Source organism: Dermacentor andersoni, chromosome 9, assembly GCF_023375885.2.
Source record: "Dermacentor andersoni chromosome 9, qqDerAnde1_hic_scaffold, whole genome shotgun sequence".
NCBI classification, from domain to species: Eukaryota; Metazoa; Arthropoda; class Arachnida; order Ixodida; family Ixodidae; genus Dermacentor; species Dermacentor andersoni.
This window is the reverse complement of record NC_092822.1, coordinates 5204371-5221854: the sequence shown is the minus strand read 5'-3', so window position 1 is coordinate 5221854 and position 17484 is coordinate 5204371. Positions and strand designations below refer to the sequence as shown.

The following is a 17484-nucleotide window of genomic DNA, read 5'->3' as shown; positions in this document are numbered from 1 at the left end:
GGAGGCGTGAGAGTCACGCATCCCCACAGCTTTTATACACGAGCCATCAAAGGTTCCTGAGTAATCGCTGGTGCCTGCGTGCCTTCCAGAAAGTTCCACACAATTTGTGTCGCACATGCAATCAGATTACACAAGTTTTGGCGACAACAGATAACAGCAAGAACCATCTATAATATTAGAGAAACTTCGATAAATGCGGGCGTGTCCCGTGCTGAGCGATATCATTTTTTAGACTGTGAAGAGCGGTCACCCGAAAATGATATACAATACACGTGTCAGTATCTTATTCGATGTGTGTTTTGCTAACCCCTCCCTTCAGTTTTCTATGTTGAATAAAATAAAATCTTCTTACTATTCAAACTCCTTTAAGTCGTTTTTTTTTATTTTTTTAACATGCTTACTAGAGAGTGACAGCATCGAGTGACATGTCAGCCCACCGCGACATAAAGCAAAGTTCTGTGTATTTCAGGGAATTGCAAAGGCACTGAGGGAAAACCTGGAAAACTCTGGGAATTTGAAAATGTCAACTTGGTAGACACGCTGCATCCCCATCTGAGGCTCTGAATTGCAATACAAAGGGGCTCCTGTGCACTTGTCTCTCCTTCTTTGATCACTTCAGACATGGTCTCAACCCTCTCCCACTGCAGATCAAAACGTCGTTTTTCTTCTCGCTTTTCTTCTTGCTTGACCACTTCAAAGTGGTGATTGGCTGTTTTCAGCATCCCTTCATAAGGAGAGGGCACGTTGCCGCCAGCTCGTTTTCAGCCATCCACACATTCGACCATGAGTCTCCATGTTTCCCTATTAGAAGCAGCACATCGGAGCTCCGTTGTTTCTACCGCGGCCAGTACGGCCAGGTTGGAATGCTTGGAGTGCTGGGACAACGTTGAAGGCACGAGAAATGCAAGCGTGGGGTGTGAATTCATCGGCGAGTAGTTTTTTGCTGCACCTTACTACGTACGTGCAGTGTGTGCGGCAGTGCACCAGGCGACTAAGGAGATGTTAAACCCAAAACATCTGGGATTTGCTTGTACATAGACTCATTCTGTGTCCGGCCCCTCCCGAGGGTGTTCACAATGCCAATGAGGCTGCCACGGAATTCTTGATGCTGATTTCTACAGCTACACTGCTCACTTTAGCTGTTTTATTCTATTCATTCTTGAAAATATATTTAGCTTATTTGCCACACAAAATCTTGGAACACAACTTTCTATGTCATCATCATCATCATCATGATTAGCCTGTTTTATGTCCACTGCAGGATGAAGGCCTCTCCCCGCGATCTCCAATTACCCCTGTCCTGCGCCAACCGATTCCAACTAGCGCCTGCGAATTTCCTAATTTCATCGCTCCATCTAGTCTTCTGTCGTCCTCGATTGCATTTCCCTTCTCTTGGTACCCATTCTGTAACCCTAATGGTCCAACGGTTACCTAACCGGCGCATTACATGACCTGCCCAGCTCCATTTTTTTCTCTTGATGTCAATTAGAATATCGTCTATACCCGTTTGCTCTCTCATCCAAACGGCTCTCTTTCTGTCTCTTAATGTTATGCCTAGCAATCTTCGTTCCATCGCGCTTTGCGCGGTCCTTAACTTGTTCTCAAGCTTCTTTGTCAGTCTCCAAGTCTCTGCCTCATATGTCAGCACTGGTAAAATGCACTGATTGTACACCTTCCTTTTCAATGATAATGGTAAGCTTCCAGTCAGGAGCTGACAATGTCTGCCGTATGTGATCCAACCCATTTTTAATCTTCTGTGAATTTCCTTGTCATGATCAGGGTTCCCTGTGATTAATTGACCTAGGTAAACGTACTCCTTCACAGACTCTAGAGGGCGACTGGCGATCCTGAACTCTCGTTCCTTTGCCCGGCTATTTATCATTATCTTTGTCTTCTGCATATTAATCTTCAATCCCACTCTTACACTCTCTCTGTTAAGGTCCCCAATCATTTGTTGTAACTTGTCTGCATTGTTGCTGAATGGAACAATGTCATCGGCAAACCGAACATTGCCGAGATATTCGCCGTCAATCTTTACTCCTAAGCCTCTCCAGTTTAATAGCTTGAATACTTCTTCCAAGCACGCAGTGAATAGCATTGGATAGATTGTGTCTCCCTGTCTGACCCCTTTCTTTATAGGTATCTTCCTGCTTTTCTTGTGTAGAATCAAGGTAGCTGTAGAACCTCTGTAGATATTTTCCAAGGAATTTACGTAAGCGTTCTGTAATCCTTGATTACGTAATGCCTCTATGACAGCTGGTATCTCTACTGAATCAAATGCCTTTTTGTAATCTATGAAAGCCATATAGAGAGGCTGATTGTACTCTGCGGATTTCTCGATAACCTGATTAATGACATGGATGTGATCCATTGTAGAGTATCCCTTCCTGAAGCCAGCCTGTTCCCTTGGCTGACTAAAGTCCAATGTTGCCCTTATTCTATTAGAGATTATTTTGGTAAATATTTTATATAATACTGGGAGTAAGCTAATGGGCCTATAATTTTTTAATTCTCTACCATCTCCTTTTTCGTGGATTAGTATAATATTTGCATTCTTCCAATTTTCTCGCACCCTTGCAGTCGATAGACACTTCGCATAAAGAGCCGCCAGTTTTCCAAGCACAATGTCTCCTCCATCTTTGATGAAACTGACTGTTATTCCATCTTCTCCTGTCTCTCTTCCTCGTTTCGTATCTTGTAAGGCCCTTCTGACCTCATCGCTAGTTAGTTATAGGAGAGGAGGAGTTTCTGTATCCTGTTCATTACTGTTTCTAATGGAGGTATCCCGACTCCTCTGGGTATTGTACAGGTCAGTATAGAATTCTTCCGCTTCTTTTGCTATATCTTCGAGATTGCTGATGATATTACCCGGCTTATCTTTCAGCGCATACATCTTGGTTTGTCCTATGCCAAGTTTTTTTCCCTCTGTTTTCAGGCTGCATCCATTTTTTACAGCTTGTTCAGTCTTTCTCACGTTATAGTTTCGAATATCACCTATTTCCGCCTTGTTGATCAGTTTTGACACTTTGGTGAATTCTATGTTGTCTCTTGAGTTGGACACTTTCATTTTTAGTCGTTTCTTTATTAGGTCCTTTGTTACTTGGGAGAGCTTGCCTACTGGTTGCCTTGGTGCCTTGCCTCCCACTTCAATTGCTGCCTCTGAAGCCAACCTAGTAACGGTTTCATTCATAAGCTCTATGTCATTATCTTTCTGTTCTAAGGCTGCATATTTGTTTGCAAGTACCAGCCTGAATTTGTCTTCTTTTACCCTTACTGCCAAATTATCACTTACCACTGTTGGCCAAATTACCACTGTATCGCATTTGTTTACATTGGTACATGCGGCCTCCCGCTTGTCATTCGCTTCAAATAGTGTCAGCCATAGAGTTTCATATTAGTATAACTAGAGGGAAATCTGGCACTGTGATCGTTTAACCATCATGGGAATGATAGGAAGTACAGGCTACTTATTGGCATTCTGTTGACTGGCGAACTAGTCTACAAGTCTTTTTTGGCAGTTTTGGTTTCGCTCCAAGTGCAATTGCTATAAGCTGCAGTGGGACAGTGCAATGCAAAGCTCTCTGCCTTTGTTCTGTTGCTCGAAGCTGCTATAGCGCGCTGGGCCAGCGGCTGGGACGATGTTTGTGTCGCGGTGTGGTGTCGAAGCCCTGACGAGAAAGCGACGGTATCATAAGCGTTGAAAGAACATGTTTTGACCGTTTGGACCTTGGTTTGTTAAGTTGGCGCTGTAGCGTTACGTGCTTTATGAAACTTCATAATAGCAAAAAGAAGGCACTGCTGATACAAGACATAGACAGTTGTACTTCTAGTGGCTTGACAGTCATATTTTTTTAGGGCTTCATTATGCATTGCTCATTTATGTGCTCATTGAAGTGCGTGTTGTAGGACTTTGAGAACACAAACTTACTTGTGATAGGAAAGGTTGCTTCTTCCTGGCTGTAGTCTAGGGTCGTAAAATGGATAAGTGCATGCAAAGCCACGCCATAACACTTCAGAAGCGATACGTCAGCACATAATATACTGAAGCATACTTGTAGGAGGCCACAAGCGTCCTAGCTGGCACTGCAGCAGATGTGCTTAAAAGCACTTGAAGATGTTCAGCAATCGTGACAGCCGACGCAGCCTTTCGAAAGAGCGAGAGAGATCGCAAGTGCCTGTCGTTTGCGAGAAAAGTCTTGCGTATGCAGCGAGCAGGCGTCGTAGCAGACGACACTTGTAGCATTCCTCTCAAGGGCGCAAAACTTTCTCACAATACAAAATTTTTATTTCCATAAATACTTGATGAGTATTTTTATATAAGTACATGCACAGTTGTTATTGCTGTTGTAAAAATAAATAAATAATAATTCTCTGGCGTTAAATCGGGAACAGAATTGCACAAGAATGCATACCCTGGTGTGCCCTGTTGATAAACCATAGTAGACCGTCCTTCAATCTCAGTCATACAAAGTTTATGTAACGTGTTGTACATTATATAAGATACTACAGAAATAAAATTAGATTTTATGCGATAATATTTAAGTAAAGCTTCGTTTATGGTGCCGCCAGCAAATGCCACTAGTCTAAAGATCGAAGTCAATCCAAAGCCTGTGCTTCCCATCATTCCCATGTAGGTTCAGGCAACGCTCATGAGAGCCCCGGTAGATGCTAGCTCCACATTTCCCTCTAGGGCATTTATTTAGAAACTCTATGGTGTCAGCCATGCATTGCTGACATGAAATGTTATGGGCTATGGGGGCATAGCCTAGAAACAGCAGCAACTATCCTGCAGCTGCGACAGCTGCATGCAATCGACGGCAACAAATGATGAGCACATACGGCAGCGTGCAACAAACTGACTTTATTCAGTACACCAACATTGCCTACCAAAGCAGTGCTTAGGGGGTTCTAGTAACTGGTTACACTCCTACCTCCTTAACAGTGAGGAGGCTTCTTGACTTGAGCTTCTCACGGTGATGGGTGTTATCTGAGTAGCTGCCAAGTCTGCAGGAGTGCTTGTGTCATTACTTCCGACAGAGACCTGTTCTTTGGACGGCGGTGGAAGTTCTTGAGAAATGCCCTCTTGCTCCAGTTAATGTTGTGCAGGTGGTGTCATCCATGGTGCCTGGGGAATGTTCTGCATGAGTGATGATGGCTCAAGTCAGGGCTGCAGGTGATCGCATTGCCTGTGCCATATTGCTCCATTTTACAGGACAACACCAGGAGATGATGCATTTAGAGACATTTTAACAGAACCTGGTACCTAAGGCATGCCAGGCCTGAAATATTTTGCAAAGACTGATTTTCCAGTTTGCATTGGTGCAGCAGGACAACAACTTCAGTCGGCATACTGTTTTTGCTTCAGCGGTTTTGTTTGGAGAGGAGTTCGTAGACTTCGTCTTAACACATCGACAGGTGTCTTCATTTTCCTGCCAAAAAGCAATTCACACGGTTCTCATCCTGTTACATTGTGTGGAGTGGTTCTATATGGGAACAACAATCTTGCATATTGGGTTTTGAAGTCATTCAGTGCACTTTTCTTGAGTTTGTCCTTAATAACTTCCACTATTTTGAAGTCATTCAGTGCACTTTTCTTGAGTTTGTCCTTAATAACTTCCACTACACACTCTGCTGCTCCATTAGAAGCAGAATGGTATGGAGGCACCAGCAAGCGACATATACTGTGTTGCTGCAAGAAGTTATCATACTATGCGCTTGTAAGTGCTGGTCCATTGCCCGGGTCTGCAATGTCAGGAGAACACAACTGTAATGTTGGGAGAAGACTGTGCTGAATGCAGAGATGGTAGCATCTGCTGATGGGGTAAAAGTGGGTGTACTTTTACCTGCTTGGAAACAGCCTCAACCACTGTGAGGAAAAAAAAAAAAATCTCCAAAATCAAGACGAAGCATGGACCAGGGTTTGTCTGACAAGGGCCATGGTGTGATAGGTGTGGCGCTTGAAGACCTTTGATGGGCTTGGCACACAGCAAAGTCTTGAACTTGGTTCGGGGTGGCATTATCAATGCCCAACCACCATACATGGGGACCTTTGCAATTGTCTTTCTTTTTTCTACACCAGGATGCCCCACATGTAGAAACTGAAGTACTTGATGCTGTAATGCCTTTAGAATGACTGCACGAGATACTCACAAAAGACAGCCTTCGTGCAAGCTAAGTTCACCAAATTGTGAAGTGAACTCAGTCTCCTCTAATGGGTAAAGAGCTACTAGGAGAACCGCATGAGCCGCATGCGAGAGCAAGAAATCTCTTCCTGTCACATGAGCAATAGTCACTGACTATAGGACATCAGAATAGGCTTGTTCCAGCATATGTGCATCTGCAGGCGTGTTGTGGCAAGCAGTAGTTGTAAGTAGAAGAAATCTAGCAAGACAATCAGCGTGTCCCAGCGAGCTTCCTGGATGCCTGAAAAGGCACGCCTTGACTGGAGCTGAACAGTCCAACCAGTACTTTGTGGTCCGTAACTGCAGTGAATGGTCTTCCTCACAAATACTGGTGAAACTTGCTTATTTCAATGATTAGAGTCAAGGCCTGTCTGTCTACTTATTTGTTTATTTATTTATTTTGCTATTCATTATTTATTTATTCAATACTGCCAGCAGCCTTTTGGCAGCCAAGGCAGGAGCGGTACAATAAGAAATGCAATAACAAATTCAACGGTTACAAAAATCGTCAGAACATAGAAGCAACACAGGTGCTTATGTATTATCAAAACAAAAACAAACAAAAAGAGCACTAAGTCACCGCATGTAGCGTGAACAAACAGGAGTGGGTAAACCAAAAAGATGTTTCTGCTTTTTCCCCATATTTTTCTTCTATTTTCGCATCAAATAATGAGCAAGGAACCTTATTAAACCATGGTGGACACGACCGATAAAACTGATGCTGGTGACGTCACTTGGGTCACCTCGTGTGGCAATGAATTTCATTTTGATATCGTTCGCAGAAAGAAAAAGTAGAGATAGGCCTTGGTTCTCGTTTGGGGCATTAATAATGTTTTCTTGTTTGCCTCGAGTCTGTCGGGTGTTATTAAGCTGCATATATGAATGAAAGTCTAGTTTTGTTTGGCTGGTGACAATAGTGAGCAGCAGCTGTAGTCTATGATGTTTCCGATGTGATTCAAGTAGTGGCATTTCGGATTGCATGTGCAAGTTGGTCACGGATGCCTTTCTACCACCGGCATTGTAGACAAGTCTGAGTGCTTTGTATCGCATCTTTTCTGTGAGAATAGTATCTTTCTTCGTATGTGGGTCCCACACGGCAACAGCATATTCAAGCACCAGTCATATGATGGCTGTGTAGGCGACTAATTCTGTTTTACTCGTGGTGTGCATCAGTCGGTGCTTCAGCAGCCGCAATTTTTTTTATGTAGCCGACACCTTGTGGTCCACGTGAAAGCTCCAACTTAAGTTTGAACTGATGTGCATGCCTAAGTGCTTGAAATCACTGACTGATCCATTTGGTCAGTTATTGATTGTGTATTCGCGATGCACTGGATGTGTCTTTCGCATCGTAGTCATGTGGGTGCATTTAGCACCATTAAGATGCATATCCCAAGTGGAACATCAGTCAGCAATCGCTGCCAAATGTCTGTTGACAATATCCTCTTCTTTCTCAGATTTTATGTCAAAGTACAGAACGCAGTCATCTGCGAAAGAGTGGCTGTTTATGCTTGGTCAAGTCCAGTGATAAATCATTAATGAAGAAGAAAAAGAAGTGGCCCTATAGCTGAGCCCTGTGGGACTCCGGACAAAACCGGTAAAAGGGCCAATTTAGATTTTTCTATCGGAACATATTGCCGTCTCTCGGAAAGGTAGCAGCCAATTTACCGCATGATCTTATCGTTCTTTAGAATGTTTCGTAACTTTAACATGAGCTTAGAATGTCATATTCTGTTGAAAACGCTTTTGAAATCAAGAAAAACAATGTCTACTTAACTTCATTTGTTAAGAGGAACCAGAAAGTCATTGATGGTATGAATAAGCTGTGTGACTATCGATAGGCCTCGGCAAAACACGTGTTGGCCAGATTGTAAAAAGTGTGGGGAAGCGCAACTCTCGCGTATCTCCTGATATGTTGTTTTCTTGCATAGCTCCCATCTCCTGTAATCCGGCTTCTCAGCGTTGCTCTATTGCGGCAGTTGGTATGCTTGCAGGGTAGTACGAGAGATGGCGCGAGTGTTGCTCTGCTAACGCCACCTAACGGTGGGGTTACTTAGGCGCAAAAAGGAGATGGCTCATCCTCTTTGGCTCAGCGTCGGAAAGCGGTGCGGACGTTCTGCACGTGCGTCGATCCATGCTTCTGCAAAACCGTCTCGCGAGGCCTATCCCGGAATGGACGAACATGATCGTTTGAACGCGCCACAGTTCGCGTGACCATATGCGTGAACGACCAGGCGTTGGTGTCCAGCATGGGGTGAACATGTTTGCTCATTATCAGGTCGTGGTGAGTTGGACTTCCCCGATTTGTCACGCACCCATTGGCATGTTTTGTGGATAGCAACTCGGCTAGCCGGCATTAGTCTATGAAAGGTGCAATAAATGCCCTTCTGATTGTTTACACTACTGTGTTGTCGTTCCTTTCTCCCAAGAGCATGGGTGAGAACCCCACAAAAGTTGTTCACCTCCAAGTGAAAACATAGGTGTTTGAAAGCTAAGTGCTCTAATACTTTGGTACAAGTGCACAGCTACAAAATTGGTCTGTAATGCTTTACACAGAGTTTATCACCTGACCTGTGGACCGGTACAACGTTAGCTGATTTCAAATGATGCGGAATTAGGCCTTTCTCTATACAAGTAAATATAGTATAAAAATATTTAGATCACCATTGAGTGAATCTAAACAAGAAAACATTTAGTATGCCACCGAGCCCGCACGACTTGTTTGTGTCCAAGTTGAGTAGGGCTTCGAAAATTCCTTGCTAATTAGAACATCAGGTATATCCAAGCTGGAACACCTAAATGCTGCTACTGAAAGACTGCTGCATAAAAAAATGGAACCAAAGTAATAATTGAACCATGATACCATACCCAAAGCATCCGTCAGGTAGGTACTTGGTGGAATTGAACCCATGTCACCAGGGTTCCTCAAGGACTGTAACGCAACACATTAGCAAGCTGCATCAAGAATGCACTGGGTATGTGCCAAAAATGCAATGTATGCGCCTACGCTTTAGCAAGCTGCCCCATCAATTCACTGGGTATGTTTCACTCTTCAAAGAACCTCTCACCAACTTGAGCCACAAAGTATGTGCCAATGAATGTACATCAATCAAGGGAACAATTCTCAGCGTTCACAGGCACCGGTGCACCACGCTTCTCATCTTAGAGACTATGCGTGGGTTTCTCGGCTGCGCCACAAGATGACGCAATGTGTCCAGAAAGAACTGCGAGAGCGGAGCCTAGTTGCCACACGATGCGTTTTCCAGCATTCGCACCCACTGTTGCGCCATGCATTTCGGAGGCCACGTGCAGGCTTTGCAGCAGCAGCACTACATGCCGCCTATTGTTCTTAGGGGAATGTGAAAGAGCAGTCCTGCTGCAGTACACGCCTCATACATAATTCATTTCGATGGTGGCAATACATTGTGTGTATATTGATTCAATGCTAACGCATTACCATCTACAGTCATTGTGAGATAAGTTCTGCCGAATTTTTTACTTTGCAAGTGCAAGTTGTCATCAAAAAGTAATGAACTTCAGGTATTAGCTACTGACCCACGGATGTAATTGCAAGGTAGAGTAATTAAGTTAGAATAATTTTAGTAGTTATGTGCAACCCTTTGACTTGGGGACACATTAGGTTGTGTGGTATTGCATCTACAGCAGCCTTTCCTGCTGTGTGTGAGTGCACACATAAGGGAACTTTTTTGGATAGGAGCTCTGTATAGGCCCTACAAATGTGCCCCAGCCAAGTTTTTAGAGCAAACAACATTATTTTGTCAGGCTATCACTTGATGTACTGTGGCTCAGAATAATTTATTTCCAGACTAAACAAACTAATTTTAAATGTACAGTATCTTGTCTTCATTTTCATTTCAGGCTCAGTTTCTTAGTTATGTAATTGGATGGTGGTTTTATCCGACATTTCCTAATATGTTAAGGCATTAATTCAGCCGAGTTGGTCTGTCATATTGGGAATCTCAGTTGCAGTAAAAAGACAAGGACAGACATGTATATGTATATGTTATACAGACATGTTGTCTGTGTCCCTCTCCTTGTCCTCTTGTTTAGCGCTGTTTACTGCTCGTAATGTATATGTTTCTATGTCTGTCTTTGTCCTTTTAGCACTATTGCAGTTCCCAGTTCTTAATATGTATTACCAAGTAGCTGTGATAAGGCTGCCATGTTTGTGCACAGGAGCGACTGAACAAGAGTGAACGGCAGCGCTTCCGTGAAGAGGCCGAGATGCTGAAGGGCCTTCAGCACCCCAACATTGTGCGCTTCTTTGACTACTGGGAGGTGAACACAGCGAAGCGCAAGTTCCTGGTGCTTATCACGGAGCTCATGACATCAGGCACACTCAAGACGTACCTGCGCCGCTTCAAGAAGATCAACATGAAAGTGCTCAAGTCGTGGTGCCGCCAAATTCTCAAGGGCCTGCATTTCCTGCATTCGCGGCCGCCACCTATCATCCACCGTGACCTCAAGTGTGACAACATCTTCATCACGGGCACCACAGGCTCGGTCAAGATTGGAGACCTGGGCCTGGCCACCCTCAAGAACCGCTCTTTTGCTAAGAGTGTCATTGGTGAGTCCGATCAAAACCTTTGTTATTCTCAGTTGAGCACATCTACAAAGTGGTTGTGTGCTCGTGCCTCTCTGACAGCCTAGCTTGACTTGCCTTAGGCAAGCTTTTACAACAGGAGGGATTTTACAGAATTTACTTTTTTTTTAATGCCTTCCAGGCATACAAGGGGGCTTCAAACAAAAATGTGTGACCGTGATGAAACTATTAGACTATAAGGATCTACAGTCGAAGTACAACTTGTCAAGCTCCCTAGGGACTGAAAAAACGTCCAAAAACTTCGGCAGTTGAATGGCAAAATGGCAAAACTTCGGCAAAATGAATGCATGCCTTTAACTGCCCCCTGGGAGTAAACAGAAGCATCCTGTATTTAGTGAGCTCTCTTCTGTTCTGTTCACAGTGTGTATGTCTAACTGTTCAATGTCAATATATACTGGGTGCCTGGCCATAGAGCCATTGAGGGTAATATGCTAGCAGACTAAATTGCCACAACCATTGCATTGCAAGCTACTAATTGGGGGCGTGCGAATATTTGAGCTTTCGAATATTTTTCGAATAGTGTTTGCTATTGCTCGAGAATTCGGACGCCTTCAAAGCCACACAGAGTCAATGTATAGGAATGTCTAAAATTTTGGACGCGAATATCCTTTGCTGTCCGGTTGTCCGTACTTTTTGCCAAGACCGCAGGTCGGAAATGGCATTAATCGTATCCACCACCACCGCCATTTTGACTATCTCGCTTCCTCTAGCTGGCGCTCTGGCGTGCAGATCTTCGGACAGCCATAGCCACTACTGCAGCAATGCTAGGCCTAGCTGCTTCGATGTTCGCTACCAAGCCTATTTCTGTTCGGTGCCGTGTTTTCCATTGAAGCGGTGACTCTGCCTTTGTAATCCTCGTCAATGTCTTGGAAAGCATGCATGTTGCATTATGCCAGTTCCCGAAAGTCAGTTTTGCAGTTACGCAGTGAAGCATACCAAAAGTGGGAAGGGGCAATTGTTACTGGACACTGTATGTATTCCTTAATTGTAAAGGCGTGCACCCGCCATCTCCTATCACAGTTTGAGCACCAATACGCCTAATAAGTGTACTGGAAGGCCTTCAGACCTATTTTGAACAGGCGTGTGGCGATTTGATTCCTTGGGAGCAGTGAAAAGCATGTACTATTTGTTTCTTTCGGACTAAAATCATATGTTATCGCGGCCCCTAGGGAGTCCGAAAAATCCGACAGCGACTGTATAAAGGCCCATCCACGTTACTGGCACGGCAACTCGCCGCACGCCGCAGATGGATGGATGTTATGAGCGTCTCCTTTGTCCCCTTGGTGGGTTGCGCCACCAAGCTCTTGTTATTTTATTGCCTAATGTCCTACCTATGTTAAAAAAAGGAAAAAAAAAAGGAAAAAAAAGAGCCCACAATGAATTGCCATAACCAAAGTTTCTGAACACCTATTAAGAACTTTGTTTTTGTACGCCTCCATTGTTTGTTGTTCCCCTACTGTTCTTCTAACAATCTTCCAGTCGCCTCTTACTAATCTCTATTGTGGACATGTTTACCTTCCCCATGCTCTCGATGAACCTAAGAGCTTCAAAGAGGCCAGTGGTGCCTAAATCGACCGCTGGGCAGATATCTTCACATTCTAATGAAACATGCTCCATCCTTTCCCTAGCTTTACTTCAGCAAGCACATGCTTCTTCTTCCTTCTTATATCTTGCTTTATAGGTGCATGTTTTAAGGCATCCTGATCTCGCTTCGAAAAGTAATGAGCTTCCCTTTGAGTTATCGTAAATTGTTTCTTTCCTGATTCCGTTTTTCCTCTTAAGTAGTTACTCACGGCAGGCTTCTTTTCCATTGCCGCCACCCATGAGATTATTTCAGCCTCTCTGACTTTGTGCTTGACATTCTTTTTTGCTGTGTTGCCCACTCTACAGGCCGCATACTTGCTGGTAAACTTCCTAGTTCTTTTCCTCCACTGTGAATCAATGTTTTTCCTGTAGAGATACCTCAACACTCTCCCAGCCCATGTTCCATATTCCTCAGTCATTCTTCATAATCAATTTTACTGCGAACTTCCCTCACTTCAAAACTAGTCTAGCCCATATCGCTTTGCCCAGCTTCATTTGTAGTCTTCCCGTGAGCACCCAATGCGAGGCGTCCCACTGACCTTTGGTCCCATCGAGTCCTGATTGTACCCCTGATTTAAAGCAAACAACCGCATTTCCATAAGTGAGTCCTGGAACCATTACACCTTTCCATGTACCCCAGTACATCATCAGCGCACGGCACATCATCATCATCTGAGTTAGAGTCGCTGTTTGACGGCGGGTGAACTGGCTCAATTATTTCGTCATCGTTCAGTTCAGCACATGACAACACCGCGCCTTCAACATCTGCAAAGTCTTCAAATGTAATGCTGGCAGAAATTGGCACACGGTTGGTGCCATTTGACATGGTCTGTTGGTCAGTTCACGAGAAAGACTCCTTAGAGCCAGCAGAGCGCTGTCTGGAATGCAAACTAAACAAACAAGCACTGAATAGCGGAATAGTGTCTGAAAGGCAAACTCAACAAACAGAATGGCGAGAGCAGGTCATGTGCTGGGTCGCTGGAATAGGATGTGATGATTGCGATGTTGATGCGATCTATAATTTAGACAAAGCCTCCAAGCTTATCATCATTAGCAGCAGCCTATTTTATGCCCACTGCAGGATGAAGGTCTCCCCCTGCGATCTCCAATTAAGCCTGTACTGCGCCAACCGATTCCAACTGGCGCCTGAAAGTTTCTTAATTTCATCACCCCACTTAGTCTTCTGCTGCCCTCGACTGCATTTCCCTTCTCTTGGTACCCATCCTGTAACCCTAATGGTCCGCCGGGACAAAGGAACGACAACACAGTAGTGCAAACAATCACAAGGGCATTTATTGCACCTTTCAAACGCTAATGCCTACTAGCTGAATTGCTATCCACAAACATTACACTGTTACACTGCTAACCCCGCCATTAGGCGGCGTTAGCAGTGTAACACTCGCGCCGTCTCTAGTAATGCGCTGCAACCAAACTAACCGCCGCCGGCACTAAGCTACGCGGGGAAGCCGGATTACAGGGGACGTGAGACGTGTGAGGAAAACAACCTATCAGGGGACGTGAAGAAAGGGGGTTAACCGAGGGGCCCGATTGTTATTAGTGACATCATAAGAAGCCAACAAACACTGACACCAAGGCCAACATAGGGGAAATTACTTGTGCTTAATGAAATAAAGAAACAATAAATTAATGGAAATTAAAATGTATGAAAAAACAACTTGCTGCAGGTGGGAACCGAACACACAACCTTCGCATATCGTGTGCGATGCTCTACCAATTGAGCTACCGCGACGCCGTTTCCCCATCCACTTTCTTGGGTATTTATGTGTCCTAGTAGAACCCTGGGAGTGTTACCCAGCGCCACCACACACAGACCTTGGCGGCGGACGTGGAATGTCCTTTTTGCCGCAGGCGTCACGAGAACGTGATCTTTTTGGGTGAAGGGAAGGGGTGAAGGGATTTTTATGTTGTCCATGGTGTCAGTGTTTGTTGGCTTCTTATGATGTCACTAATAAAAATTGGGCCCCTTGGTTAACCCCTTTCTTCTCGTTTATTACGTAACGAGGCTCTCGAATCCGGCAACATTGATGCCTTCAGGTTGAATGTGTGGGTTTATTGACCAGTTCCCTTCACCCAAAAAGATCATGTTCTCGTGATGCCTGCGGCAAAAAGGACGTTCCATGTACGCTGCCAAGGTCTGTGTGTGGTGGTGCTGACTAACACTCCCAGGGTTCTACTAGGACACATAAATACCCAAGAAAGTGGATGGGGAAACGGCGCCACGGTAGCTCAATTGGTAGAGCATCGCACGTGAAATGCGAAGGTTGTGGGTTCGGTTCCCACCTGCGGCAAGTTGTTTTTTCATTCACTTTAATTTCCATTATCGTTTCTTTATTTCATTAAGCACAAGTAATTTTCCCTCTGTTGTCCTTGGTGTCAGTGTTTGTTGGCTTCTTATGCTATCAGGGGACGTGTAAGAGTTGCACATCCCCACGCACTTCAGATTTTCCAAGCAGTGAAGGTTAGCCTTGTGTAGCATAAGCAACCTAGCTTAATCATATTTTGTCATAGGAGGCATGTACTGCTGGTGGCATCAGAACTGAATACTTCAAGTCCTGTTGCGTCCCATAGTTGGGCTCTGTAGTGGCTGGCATGCCTGCCGAATATTATGGTTTCAGCATGGCTTCCAATTTTGCTGCACTTCCTGATGGTTCCGTCGAGAGGGGGTGCACTCAACTTGTTCATACAACAGAAAGAAACATTCCCTAGTTACCACATTAGACATAGTGAGCATGAAACAAAGACTGTCCAAGTGATATCCCCCATTTCTAGTGGCCAAATGTTTGACAGATACCACAGGCCTTGGCTATAAAGTAACGAAAATGGCAAGCGACGACCTCCTTCTGGAAGTTCATGACAAGCTGCAACACAGCAAACTGACAAGCCTTGTTGACATTCCATTTCTGTAAGTTCGCACAGATGAATGAACACTGCGCCGTGTCATTTCGAAAAAACTATTTGCTAAACATCAGTGAAAGTGAACTGCTCGAAGGGTGGCAAGACCAGAAAGTAGTTGATGTGCAAAGAATTAAAATAAGGTGCAATAACAAGGAAATCCCAACCAAGCACTTTATTATCACATTTAGAACCGGCAACCTGCCTAAATCCATCGAGACTGGATACCGTAAGATTCACATATGACTGTCGTAATGGAACATTAGAGGTTTGGGCTCAGGACCACTTACCAAAGGACGCAGTCGACACCCGAGTGCACACACAATACAGATTCTACATTAACAGGACAAAATACAACCTTGACGCGAGACTTATGCTTAATGGCATTCTAACACATGCAGTCCTGCAGCTGCTAACTACAATCATCATCATCATCAGCCTATTTTATGTCCACTGCAGGACGAATGCCTCTCCCTGTGATCTCCAATTACCCCTGTCCTGCACCAACCGGTTCCAACTAGCGCCTGCGAATTCCTTAATTTCATCACCTCACCTAGTCTTCTGCCGTCCTCGACTGTGTTTCCCTTCTCTTGGTACCTGTTCTGCAACCCTAACGGACCAACGGTTATGTAACCTACGCATTACATGACCTGCCCAGCTCCATTTTCTTTCTCGTAATGTCAATTAGAATATCGTCTATCCCCATTTGCTCTCTGATCCATACTATTCTCTTCCTTTCTCTTAACATTATGCCTAGCATTCTCTGTTACATCGCTCTTTGCGTGGTCCTTAACTTGTTCTCCAAGTTTCCGACCCATATGTTAGCACTGGTGGTAGGCACTGATTTTACATTGTTCTTTTCAATGATAATGGTAAGCTTCCAGTCAGGATTGGACAATGTCTGGCTCCAACCCATTTTTATTCTACCGTAATTTTCTTCTCATGATCAGAGTCCCCTGTGAGCAGTTGACCTAGGTAAATATATTCCTTCACACACTCTAAAGGCTGACTGACGATCCGGAACTCTTGTTCCCTTGCCAGGCAATTGATCATTATCTTTGTCTTCTGCATATTAATCTTCAACCCCACTCTATACCCTTGTCAAGTGGGCAAGTTAAGTGCACTTACGGGGAGTGCACTTCGGGACCTTGAGTGACACTTTAGGCTATGCGGTGCTAAACAGACAAACTAAGAGTGCGTTTTTTGAAGATGTAGATTTAAAAGAAAAACTTCTAAAAAGTGATTGTTTTACGTTGTATTATAAATAAACTTAATCTATTTTTCTCAACAAAACACGAAAATATTTTTTATTATGAGAGTGTTGCAAGTCAATGCCATCCAAGATGAATGCCTAGCCAATCCAGAACAACATGGCGGCATGTGACGAGGCAGAATTTGATCCTGCTAGAACAGAATATGAGCGAGTTCTGTTCTGATTATATTGTTAAAAGCTGTTCAGCAACTAAAATGAGCTTCTGTATCCTTTTTTTAATGCATTATATTTTGTACCATTTAAAGCGCTGGCGGCGAGACTATGCACTTGACCAGCAAAGTGCGTTCCATGAACACACTCCTACTGGAGTGCACTCTTCTGTGAGTGTACTATACTTGCAACGTTTAGATTTGGGAAAGTGCACTTAAACCGAGTGATACTCTCCGTAAGTGCATTTATCTTGACTGCTTGACAGGGGTATTACAATATTTCTGTTACTACAATGTCTGTCTTAAAATATGTCTGTCTTAAAAGTCTCTCGCCATGCGTTCCTTTATGTGGTGCCTATTGAGGCGTCGAGGCCAATGTCGGTCCTGAAGGGTCGGCTGGCATTTGGACGACGTCACCATAGGCCTCCCCACGGCATCACGGAATGTGCAGTTGCAGCCGCGACTGTGATGACAGCCACAGTAGCCAACGTAGCCATGGTAGCTGCGCGCTCCAGTGACTGCTCTTGCCTCTGGCAGCAAGGCTGGTTGTTGCAGTGGCCTGGGAAAGAGGCCAACTCACCTGGCTCCCCGGATTGGTTGCCCAGGAGTAACACCAGCCCTTGGCATCCGAGAATGGCGTAGTGGCTGTTGTGGGTTCTCAGGGGGCATATTGGGGGAGAGCTCCACCACTGGAAAAGATGGCGCCACCGTCGGCGTGATGTGGCATGAGGGATCACATGGACACGGCGGCCGCGTCGGCTG

The 17484-nt window shown here is 44.6% G+C and overlaps 1 protein-coding gene and 1 non-coding gene across 15 annotated transcripts in view; both read left to right on the top strand.

Moving 5' to 3' along the window:
- The window catches only part of LOC126527418 (uncharacterized), a 476501-nt gene that overhangs the window by 66052 nt on the left and 392965 nt on the right, over window positions 1-17484 (top strand). For all 14 annotated transcript variants that reach the window (XM_055068432.2, XM_055068435.2, XM_055068434.2 and 11 more), the window contains exon 3: window positions 10377-10767. In XM_055068432.2, the coding sequence (XP_054924407.1) occupies window positions 10377-10767 (391 nt within the window). The remainder of the gene's footprint in view (window positions 1-10376; window positions 10768-17484) is intronic.
- TRNAS-UGA (transfer RNA serine (anticodon UGA)) lies at window positions 14624-14696 on the top strand. Its single transcript has one exon. It is a non-coding gene; the product is annotated as a tRNA-Ser (tRNA).